This window comes from Periplaneta americana, chromosome 10, assembly GCF_040183065.1.
Source record: "Periplaneta americana isolate PAMFEO1 chromosome 10, P.americana_PAMFEO1_priV1, whole genome shotgun sequence".
NCBI lineage: Eukaryota > Metazoa > Arthropoda > Insecta > Blattodea > Blattidae > Periplaneta > Periplaneta americana.
This window is the reverse complement of record NC_091126.1, coordinates 167,223,507-167,236,591: the sequence shown is the minus strand read 5'-3', so window position 1 is coordinate 167,236,591 and position 13,085 is coordinate 167,223,507. Positions and strand designations below refer to the sequence as shown.

At 33.0% G+C, this 13,085-nt stretch overlaps 1 protein-coding gene across 5 annotated transcripts in view; it reads right to left on the bottom strand.

The window, feature by feature from the left end:
• Positions 1-13,085, bottom strand: part of LOC138708143 (serine-rich adhesin for platelets-like) — a 220,709-nt gene that overhangs the window by 17,596 nt on the left and 190,028 nt on the right. For 4 of the 5 annotated variants that reach the window (XM_069838373.1, XM_069838372.1, XM_069838371.1 and 1 more), the window contains one exon: positions 9,902-9,913. The exons of the other annotated variant lie outside the window; for it this stretch is intronic. In XM_069838373.1, the coding sequence (XP_069694474.1) occupies positions 9,902-9,913 (12 nt within the window). The remainder of the gene's footprint in view (positions 1-9,901; positions 9,914-13,085) is intronic. 5 annotated transcript variants of the gene reach the window in all.

The following is a 13,085-nucleotide window of genomic DNA, read 5'->3' as shown; positions in this document are numbered from 1 at the left end:
TTATTATTATTATTATTATTATTATTATTATTATTATTATTATTTTGAAATTAATTACTATGAAGTGTACAACATGAAAATCACTAAATTTTGTGACAATTTTTTTTAAATAATTGATTAAATGGCGATCTTACTCATGTTAATTATGTAAGCATGTGTGGCTTACAGCTGTTTCGGTGCTACTTAACACCATCCTCAGAGCCTACTAGATCTCGACGCTATCTCAACTTCGCCTGTCTGTTGTGTGGGTGCGTTTATGTGATGAAAAGTTGTGTCAAATAGTGTGTGTGTTCTGATATTGATCTGTGTGTTGAGAATTTGATTAGGGTGTGTTTTAGTGTGTCTGTATATTTCATATTGTTCTAGTGTGTTGAGTTTTTGGTTTTTGGGTTGTATGTGTAGGATTTCCATGTCTGTATTTATGTTATTGTATGTGTAGTCAGCATTAGTTATGTGTTCGGCATATGTAGATGTATTGTGTCCTCTGGTTATTGCTTTAATGTGTTCTTTGTATCGAGTTTGGAATGATCTGCAATAACCTGAGGACACAATACATCTACACATCTATATTCAAGTGTTAAAAGTATTGTACGAAAGATTCAACATGATTTTTTTTTATTTATAATCAAATTTAAATACACATTTATTATAATTGAGGGGGTCAGAAGCGAAGGGGTGCAAGTGACATTTCTAATAACATGAGTTAAGTGCATCCCTGGTAAGTTAAAGCATCTAAAATTTAGTGGCAAAGGGATATATTTTTAACCACATCACACATAAAATTTAAATTAAAAATTTCGCGGAATTTACGTTAGCTTAAATACTTTCAACGTCATTTTCTCAAAAGAAATTATATTCGTCAATATCTCAATGTATTAGGGCAGTGGTGACCAACTGAGCTGCTCTTACGAAGCATTGTGTGCACTCATTAGCAAAAAAGAGCAACGATGGCATTGCAAGCATTGGGACATACTACTCATGTGCAGCGAAGAGTGCTCTTGAGCAAAGATCACGAGTTGGTCACAACTGTATTGGTAGGATTTAAATATCAGACATTACAACCTTACTAAGTTCACATTACTCTTATTAAATAACAATGAGAGATTAAAATATAGAAATCATGCAACATAATCAATTGCAGAAGTTACTGAAAACCACATATAATTAGACACATAGATAAATAAATAGTATAAACTAAAATAAAAAAGGGAAAATGTAATAAGCTCCTTGATACAATTTTTACATTAGCAGGTATAGGCTATTATTTGACTCAAAATTGGATATAGAAACTTCTAATATTATTTCAACTTTACCAGTACAAAAAATTAATACATTTACAATAAGAGAATTAAATAAACTTTAACAGAGAAAATACATACGGAAAAATTATTTTGTGCGAGATCGTGCGTATTTGCTTGGTTTCCACACAAAACCAATCCGCGGAAAGTCTAAAATTCCACATTCAGTATTCCCAACCTAACACACATAACAATTTCCCTCTTCTTACCGCTTAAGTGACATATTGATTTTACTGCTTTAGGCTTTTAACATATTATTTTTAGAGACGTTCAATATAGTAATAATTATAAATTGGAAACTTACCACTGCAATTTCACCTAAATTGCACTGTTAATTATTGTTTTTAAATATTTGCAAAAATTAAGTAAACTCTACAACTCAACTAAAGTTACTGCATTCGTGATGCAAGTAACATTAAGGAAGCCGTGAAAAAATCAACAAGATTCCAGACTCATCATAGACTGGGGGAAAAAAAAGACAGACGTATATCACGGCCTGGTGGAGTATAGTAAACACAGAAAACATTTTAAAGCAACAATGTTGAAGATAGATATTTTTGTTTTGCAAATTTGCCGTCATTGAACAGAAACCAAGATGGAGATTTCATTGCAACTAATTAGAAATTCCTCTTTCAGGTATGTAATAAACGATCTTCACACAAAATAATGTACGATACACAAGCGGTATGTTTTCTTTGAATTCTTGGAAATTAAAAAAGCTCAACTACGTTTCGCTTTTTCAAACTTTTCCTCGAACATGAAAACTTCAACATACCGCTCTTGTAACGCATATTACCATTAAATACATTCAAATACTATAATATATCCATAAAATATTGATTCGCATTCTTTGTTTTAATTTTTTCAATGTAATTGCTTCATCATATTGCTATGCAAAGCAATTGCCATATCTATGAAAAAGAAAATATTGTGGCTATACACTGTCTCAACATTTGTAATAATTATAAATAAATATTTCTTATTTTTTATACTTGTACATTTTTATGTAAGGTTGTAAATAAGTCCATATTACTGTAGACATTACCCAACTGCTACTACTCTTGTTTAGTAACCATCAAATTACGGGCGTGAGAGCCCATGCAGAATCAAGGCTGCTGACCTCACATCCACATGCCTCAGCAGAGGTGAACGATCATCCAAGCAGAATAGAGGTATTGCGTGGTTAGCACGATGATCTCCCAGCCATTATATCTTTCCTGTGGAACCGGATTTCGCTACCTACAGTAGCTTCAAAATTCATCGGGTGGGCACTGGTCCCATACACTGCCCGAAATTTGATGAGAAAATTTCTCCCGCCATGAGGACTCGAACCAGCATGCATTCCATGACGTGAATCCAGACATGTTGCCTTAGACCATGATGCTATGACGGAGGGAGAAATTATTAAGTAGAGCCTCCTAAATTATCACTAAATCTTTTTTATAGAATTTATTGTGGATCAGCATATTGTAAATGTATTAATTTCAGTTTAAATATAAAATAATAAATTTATTCAAGAAACTTTACTTTTACAATTTTAATGATGTTGCTTGTATGTAAAAAAATTTAAAGAAAATGTGTAGAAACAATAAGTCAAATAGAGAGGTATCAATGTTTTGAATATAATGTGTCTGAATGCAAGGTATTAAAAAAAGTTCTGTATTCCTCAGTCCATTGTCCCAAACCTAGATGCTTTTAATGTTTGAGATTCACGTCAATATTTCAATCTAATACAACTGTGGACAACCGTACCAGACTTCAACCTTGATAGCCACAACATGCATGTAACCTTCTACAATAGTGTGGTGTGGAAAATGTTTACTGATCTCAGCCAAGGTTAACAGTCTGTGCATGCATTTAAGTGAGGTATGGATAAATATTTTAGGGATTTCCTTTGTGATAACAGAAACCAAAAGTGACTATAATAAAATACTTTCTGGAATATACAGTATATACATAAGTGTGCTGCATTGGAGTTAAATCGCTCGCTTGAACTCGGTCGAGTGTCGCACCTTGAGTGAGATACGATCAGTCGTGATATGCTCGTAATAAATAGAAGCACAGTACAAGGTCATCTCACCGACATGTCTTATCTTGTATGGAAGGTGACAGATAAGATACACATATGTTTTGCTCACACGGTAAAAATAAGGCTTTATTTTCTGTGTTTATGACAAACGTTTAATGGAACAGTCAATGGAACGTACCAAAACAGGAACATGAAGTTATAAATCAAATAGTATGAAAAACTTCGATATACAGTTATTATTGCTAATTAATAATTATTCAATATTTGATTTACCACATATATAATATGATAGGTCCAGACATAGTGTTCTGCCTATATATTTCGACAATGTAGAAACGTTTTACAAAATATTATTGATATAGCAGTAGATTAATAACAATACTAGTACAGAGATAACGTCACAGAAAATATAATAAAACGAATAATCATACTGCACAACTGTTACAGACGCAAAGATTGATACACTAATTATTAGAGATTATTATTATTATTATTATTATTATTATTATTATTACTAGAAAACTTGATACAGTTCTTGCATTATCGTGATTGTGTTCTCCGTTTATAATAATTACATTTACATCCAATAACATCTATCAGATGTGGCAAAAACAAAATGACTCCTGTGTGGAAAAAAAAAACATTTACCTGCAACATTTATATTACATTTTAAAGCAAGTTTTGTAGTTGTACTATGGAGAGGTTAGTTAAACACTGCAAACTTTTGAAATGATAAACATCTATGATGTTACTACACAGTTCATCACTGTAACAAGAACGAATGTCTAACACTCGGCTTATACCGTTCGAGGATTTATCGCTTGTGACAATTTTACCCATCATGCATGTGCGCTACCTATCGGATTATGCAATGAACTACTTGGCGCTCGAGCGAAAACGTCCGATGCAGACCTCTGATATACATGTACTGGGTAAAGTGTTAGTCATGTCATTAATTTGTTGGATCATTCCTTTAGTAAAGATCAACAAAGAAGACAAGTACCATTTTGTTGTATTTTCGATAGTTTTACAGAAAAACTTGCAATTTTAAACCCGTGAATTTCACCATCTTGCAAGATTTTAATCAGTAGCCGATTGCACAGTTCCAGAACAACCCCTTCACCGGACATGCTTTGAACAGGGGAGTGGGAAGTCATTGCCATGTAGATTCTTTTCAATGTAGTAAGAAAAAATGCAGATGGTGTACTGTTTAATTTTTCTGTTCTAAAAGTGTAGAGAGAAGCTGCAAGCAGTGCTTTGCTTCAACCAATCAGAAATAGTTGCCTCCCACTTCAATTTTTTAAATAGTTATACGGTAGACTTACATAAGAGAAAGAAAATTTCCAGAGCTGTCTTGAAACACAATTATTTGTTTACATTTATTTCTTATATTTCTTGTTCTCTCCTTCAGCACTCTTAACAAACACGCGAGCTGTAGTAGGGGAGAAGTGGGTACAGTGAGACAGGGAGAACAGTGAGACATTTTTTATTAGATGGTAAATTTTGATGTTGAAATGTTTGTAACAGTGGAGTTGTATGTTGGATGAGTAAAGTAACAGTATTTTCATACTCGATTTGATTCTAGTTATAAAGGTGAGTGATGAAAAAATAATCCGTAATTTTTCACTCTAGAAGTAAAATTTTGGCTTGTGTTTAATGAAGGTTATATTGGATATACAAATTAAATAGAAATATGAATGTTTTGTTACCTAATACTTTGGTATTTGACGTTATGTTTTGCAAAGTTTCGTCTTTCTTGTTTTGATTTTGAAGTGATGGTGCCATTTTTAAACGAACTATGCGTAAAGGGAGCAGTGAGAAATGCCATTGAAGGGTACCCTGAGACATCTCACTGTTCCCATTTACCAATGATTTGCAAAAATAAACTGTAATTATATTACATTTACCGGTAACTAACATTAAAAATGAACATACTAGTAACCAATTTAGGAACTATAGCTTAAAATAATGGATACATTACATTTTAATGGTTTCTTAAATAAAAATTATTCACAAAATTAAAAATATGTATAAAAAAATAAAAAAGAATTAAATTAAATTCTTATAATTATAAACTTTGTTGTCACCAAAAATTCATTTTATTTTTTAGCAAAATAATTGATTAAATGGCGATCTTACTCATGTTAATTGTGTAAGCATGTGCGGCTTACAGCTGTTTCGGTGCTTCTTCACACCATCCTCAGAGCCTACTAGATCTCGGCGTCATCTCGAACTTCGCTGCCTGTTGTGTGGGTGCGTTCGATTGTTGAAAAGTGTTGAAATGTGGTGTCAAATAGACAAAAAGTTTGAAAAGTCATGGAAAATTCACTTTTCCAAATGTTCCAGATGTTTCAATGGTTTCGAAGTCAGACATCAAAATGATTCTAAATAAGTCTACAGAACATGGCAAGATAAAGAGACAGCAAGCTTTCTTTTCTTTTGAAATAAATGTAAATCATTTCAATGTCCGTTAATAGACACTGGTGTCTCACTGTACCCTCCTGAATGGGAACAGTGAGACATTTGTATTTTTTTGACAAACACACATTGTATATTATGTCCTTTATCTATTAACATTTCTGTTTATGTATTATTGTACTTCATGTTTTAATGTATATTTCTGTTGCACTTGATTTTCAAAATACTTGAAATTTCACTTGCATACATATGTCTTAATATTTTGTGTCTCACTGTACCGGTACCCACTACTCCCCTACTTATCTGTCGATCTCCTTCAGCATTGTCACAGTTACGTACAATTTATAATAACTGCTCTGAGGAACAAATATTTACATTTGTTCGGATCAAATTTCTGTACATTTGGGGAACAAAATTAACATTTACTATCTGAATTCATTCCTTTCTTAAATTAACTGAAGATATTGGGAATTTAGTGAACAGCTTTCCTAAATTTTTTTTAGAAAAAAATTAGCAAAAACAAGCACAATTTTATTCAACTTTACTATTTAAAACACCTCAAAGATTAACCACTTGAAATTAATAACATGAATTACAGTTCACCACACGCACACATACACATACACACACTATTCTGGACATCTAGTATATGTTTATAAATTTGCAATATCTTTGTAAATAAAACTCAAAATTATTTGAGTCGAATAACAGATAAAGTATGCAATAGAAATTAAAAATGCAACCACAATACACGGCAAAGGAAATTAAACGAGAAACAAATTTTTTGATTAGTTTATATTGGAAATGTATCGAGCATCAATTCCCGATCCTGACAGAAAACTCGGAAATTTCTGTTTCTCGATTCCATTGCAGATCAACATATGTGCTTCTTTCTAACAACACTGCTGTGTGAGTAATGAAAGGGACTCCAGTCAAGGAAGTGCAGTTCTAACAAATTCACAATGTTGTCAGGTGTACAGAATCATCAAGGTGCACGTGGCATACAAACATCAGACTTCAGCAACTTGCCTTCAAATATAACAAAATAAGATATTGCATAAAATATACTGACATCTAATTATGATACAATTGAAGAAAAAAGTAAATTAAGGAAATTTTTACAGATAATTTCCTCCACTAAGGCTCAACTAGTGCAGAGTGATTGCCCCTTACAGACTTAAAAACTTTCCACAATAAGTTTTTTTTTTATTTTTAGTAGGTTATTTTACGACGTTTTATCAACAGCTTAAGTTATTTAGCGTCTGAATGAGATGAAGGTGATAATGCCGGTGAAATGTCCGGGGTCCAACACTGAAAGTTACCCAGCATTTGCTCATATTGGGTTGAGGGAAAACCCCGGAAAAAACCTCAACCAGGTAACTTGCCCCAACTGGGAATCGAACCCAGGTCACCTGGTTTCGCGGCTAGACGCGCTAACCGTTACTCCACAGGTGTGGACTCACAATAAGTTCACAATATACTTTTGGTTTCTAGTAAAACTTTATACACACAGACCTTGATCCTTGTAAAACAGATCTACATCACAGATAATGCTGAAAATGTCCCTTGTAGTACATAACACTTTTAGAGTCAATGTTCAAAACTTTCAAATACTTTTTCAAAGCGTCCACAATAGTGTCCTGGAATGTTCGAACATGAGAGAGGCAACCAAGACATGGTCCAAATGAAGAAGTTTTGTGGTGTTAAATCTGGGGACTTTGGCGGCCAAAGTTCTTTTAGGTTACTGGTACTCAGTTTCCAAGAAATCTTTCAATTTTTCTTAAGCTTTCATTTGAGGTGTGGCATGTCACACAATCTTCTTAGAAACAATCGCGAGTTAAGTTCATAATTAGCTACCTGATTTACAAATTCACTGAATATTTGGAGGTACACGTCTGTGTTAACAGTTCATTAAAAAACTAGCCTCTATGACAATACACACTGAAACACCAATATTTGTTCCACTCATACTTGCTTATTCTGAGAGTTGAAGCACCTGCTCAAATGAAACACACCTCATCCATGAACCAAGTTACACCAAAATTACAGAATTTACAATAATGAAATGTTGAAGTCATAAACAAAACTGAATACATTTTTTATGGTTCTCATAAGCAATTTTTGAACCAAAATCACATGAAATGATGACACATTTGCCTTACTGGCATATCTTTAACACACGGAATACGGAAGATCGGTCCCCTCAATGATTTAGACAGTGATGCCTGCAACCACTCCTTCACAAACTGTGTCATGTGTTCAGATAGATTTTAGCCTCTTTTGTTATGGGTAGGGATTTTCATGACTTATTGTTGTTACTGTATACAAAACTAGAGCATTTATATGGATGAACTATTAGAGTGTTAAGTAAAGGAATAATTTTAGGTCCTAACCGATTTTATGTTAAGATAAATAAAATCTTTAGTCACAACTTAATAACGAAGATCACAAATAATTTCTTGGTGTTGCTCTCAATCAAGTAATAATTTTTTTACAATATTTCCATAATACATATCAATGAATAAGAAGTGATACCTCGTATATGTAAATTTGCAGGTGAATCAAAGAACTGTTTTAAAAATTAATATTTCCCAAAATAGACAACATTTTTTATATATGTTTCTGCTTTGTAAGATCTTCTACTCAAGGACAAAATACTAGTTAACTGTTAACACAATAGTAATGTAGTTAATTTAAATAATAGTGTAGTTAAACTAAATGACAATGTTTGCACATACGAGGTATCACTTCTTAGCCATTGGTATGTAAATTTTGAAATCAATAGATAAAGAATTGATAAACTGGGAATTACACCCAAATCCAAGTAATCATTTTTTTAACATGGGAAATCAAGGAATTGCCAATTTAGTGGGGGGGAAAAAAACTGTATGCGTGCGTGTGCATGTGTGTGTGTGTGTGTGCGTGCGTGCGCACAAGCACGCAAAACTCATCTATGTTCAAATTCAAATTCAAATTCAAATTACGGCTTAAGCTCGACCATGCCGAAATGTAGTAATTATACACCTGGTAGTAGCCCTTTAATGCACCTCATTAAAGTACACCTATTCATTATAATTCAGTTGTTCAGCCAATGAGAAATCACCTTTGTACTGATTGTACCATCATAAAACCGTAAGTATCGATTATTCTCGGATATGCAATCGAAAGACAACTAGCGAAAAGTCACGGAAGCTGGAAATCCAATACTGTCGCAGAAGATTATGTTCTGTTACTATAATAATTAGCGTTAATTGTAAATAATATTCAAATAAATTCAATTTGTCATCTCGTTTTTCAATTCTAAATCAATTTCCAGGTTATATCAAGACTAATGTTCATGTTATTCTCTAGATTATATCAAGGTCAATGACACTCGTTCCTCGGAAAAAATCAATACTTTCGCGTCTGCGCACATCTCACAATTTAGAAGGTCAGTTCCGCTCCTCACTTACATAACCATATCATAAATACTTATGAATAATTTCAAGTTAGAAATATGGTCGTGCATAAAAAGTCGTATGAAACTTGCCTATAATGGTAATTAAGATGCTCGTATGAAAATTATGAAACTCGCGCTCGTTTCATAAACAAACATACTTGCGTCTTAATTACTACCATACTGTACGACGCAACTGCAGAGGTTATATCAGCATTACTGGTGCTGGAATTTTGTCCCACAAGAGTTCTTTTACATGCCAGTAAATCTACTGACATGAGCCTGTCGCATTTAAACACACTTAAATGCCATCGACCTTGGCCGGGATCGAACCCGCAACCTCAAGCATAGAAGGCCAGTGCTTTACCAACTACGCTACTGAGGGTGACCTCATCTATGTTAAATGTTAAGGTGAGAAGAGGGAAAAGGTAAGACATAAAACATATACCACTGGATGCAAATTCATACAACTGTACAAAAACATAAATTACCTATTGGCAATTTCTTGATTTGACTATTCTATTCTAACAAACAGAACGTATTCATGCATATCTGATTACAAGCGAACTCATCATCCTTATGTTTAGAGTAAATAAAAAAAATGTTGAAATCATTCAGATGCATCAAAGAGTGAACATGCAAATCATGACCCACACTTTGTACTACATTCATTAGAGAAGCTAATGCAAGCACGAGAAAATTCTATATTTTTAAACTCACTTTTTCCCAGTCCTAGACATTGGGTTTAGCAAGTGAAGAAGAGAAGTAATAGTAAAGTCCCCTAACAGTTTCTAACAATACATTCATAATGTATATAATTCGCAACCAGGATGAGAAATAAGTTCGAAGAAATTTCTTCCAAAATTACACAAATTGCTGTAATAAAAACTTGTATTCTACTTCCAATATGATATGTTACCATCACCTGCATCTTGGAATTCGGTCTATGTTTTACTCAATATGAAGGAAGGTAAAGGACGTACCGGTATCAGAATTCAGAAACATTTATTTTAAGGCACATTTTTTAATAAAATAATAAATAATATGCAAAATGAAAATGTAAATTAAAATGCACATTTACGAAAAAGATGTAAAAGTGTATTTATCGTACATTAGTAACAGAGAGAAAAGAAGTTGTTAGAAGTTACTTTAAGTAGAGTATGTGTGTTCGAATGTAAATTTCGTTTTTCTGACAGAAAATTTTATTATAGCTAGAGTGACAGAACTTGTTCCTGGTACATGGAGAAAATTTTGAATGTAAGAAGTTACTGATCACATCAATTTTTTCGACATAATGAAATCACAATTATACGAATCCTAATAAAATATCAGATGGCCTTAACATTTCGAATACCAGAGTTTATGACTAAAAATGTACAAAGACTTGAGGTTATGTTTTGAACAAAATATTTTGAGGTTATATTTTAAATACAGAAATTTCAAACTTACAGAGCTCTACATTTTAAATGACTCGTAATAACGTTCATTTTTGTGGGACTACATGATGTCGAAAACAGAAAATAGTTCTTTTATTTTACTAAAAATTATATGATACTAGTGTTTTTTTTTTTTACTTGGTTAGTTAACGACACTGTATGAACTATTGGGTTATTTAGCATTGATGGAATTGGTGATAGAGAGATGGTATTTGGCGAAATGAGGGCGAGGATTCGCTGTATTACCTGACATTCGCTTTACGGGAAAATCCAACCAGATAATCACCCCAAGCAGGAATCGAACCTGCACCCAAGTGCAACTCCAGATCAGCAGACAAATACACTACCACCTGAGCTATGCTGATGGCTGATACTATTGTTGATAATTACTATTTTACTTCTTCTGCTTCCACATTAATATTAACATGTTTTGATGCTTGGTCAAAACATGTTAATATTAATGTGGAAAAATATAACTTACTTCAGACAGCCCATGCTTATGCCAATATCTGTGACATATTTCAAAATAGTTCAGTAAATTGTTATTAATTTTGTTCTTTACTCTGTAATATAGGTAATGATTGAGAATAAAGCAGTTAGAAATTTTACTGAACTTTATGCTGGCATCAGGGAAGAAAACTATGAAACTCAATTATGGCAGTTAATCTTATTAAAAAAAAAAAAAAAAGAGCACACCTTTTTTTGCTCAAAAGAAACATTTGTTGTACTGGTATATGATTTCGTATGGTAACTTTTATACATTTCTAAACACTGGTAAAAAATTCGGTTAAATTAATGAGGAAAAAATACCTAATGACGAATTATACACAATTCTCACTAACATATAATAAGAATGTAAAGTATTTAAAATAATTGTAATTTATTTTGATATTACCAAAGTAATATGTGCAAAAAACTTGACTCCCACGTTATTGAACAGAACAGTCGTCCTATGCAGTCAAGCAATTGCTATGCTTGTATTAGAGCTGACATTTGCAGATCCTATTCTGGCTCAAGGAAACTGATATTTAGGGCAGGTGAATATTATTTGCATGGGAAGTAAAGATAAAGGTTCTGGCACATAAAGAACACTATGAGTTAGCTCTCTGTTGGTAGAGAGAGACAGACTGCAGGCCAAATCCTGGGTGAAGTCGGGATATTTTATCTCACCGTAACTTTCAGAACGACTACAGAGTCCACTCAGCTGTCCATAAAACTGAGTACATTGTTTCTCCCAGCAGTAAAAATTGCCAGATCATTGTGGTGAACACATCATCTCATTGTTAGGTCAAGAAAGCATGATAGCTCTATTTTCCTGCCTCCTATACCTTTAACATTTAAAGAAAACTCTTCAATGAAAACAGGGCTCCAGGCAAAATTTATTACATATATTCTCGTCAGTTTTAAAACTTAAGTCTGCTAATGAACATTCTTACGAGGAAGAACAATTTCACCTTACAGATGACTCTAATTCAAAAATGGAATTCAATTCCATCAGGCTACCAAAATTTCAAAAAATATCGTAACTGATTATATCCAGATGTATTGAAAACTAATCAAAATATATAATTAATTATATACGCAGCGAAAAGTAATATAACTCTATCATATGTAACAAATGGGAATTATTATACTGGAAGTGTCTGTGTCGTTTGTAGTGACATTCTCTATTAAACAGGTAACTGCTAAACTCTTCTTTTCCACAGGAGAAAATTAAAAAAATTAATACAAAAAACGAGCAGTGATCTCATACCTGGCTGTGAATAGATTACTTCAGTGTAATGACAAACAGAATATTATCAATGTACTGTACAGTAGTGGCAAAAAAACCGGACCAACTCTTGTAGCTGATTTCAAAGCCTTGTTCACTCCAGAGCACGATAGACTGGTAACTAAGACTTTCGTCGTTCGAATCCTGCCTGGGAAGGAAACTTTTTTTTGTTCCTTATTCAAATTTATTCCCAATACTTTTCGATTGCAGCGATACTTTACTACTTAATTAACTTATTATTCCCAGAACATGAATTTTACCAGCAATCGAAAAGCACTTTCATTAAATGATTTCAATTTATATGCAGTAAATAACAGGGAATCTTAGTTTCTATGAATTTCTGTACAATCACTGGGTTACGAAAGTAATTTAGCAGCTTCATTTTTTAAGCAATTAGCAATATAAATTGCGTAGAATAGAGTACTGATATGAAGTTAGTAACAAGTGTTTATCATATATATGTTAAAAAACTGTAATCAGAAGAGATACAAGAATCAATCACCTTAAGCAAAGTGTTGCATTAAAATAAATACCTTAACAGAGGGATGTACACTTAGCGGCAAAAAGAATGGGCCGGACGACAATTTCTAAGTTCCATAGACATACATTGCACATGCTCGTCTCGTCAAAGCCGTAGTTCACTAGGTAACACTTAATTAAACCATTTAAATTTGCTGTATTTTGTTTAAGAGTCTAA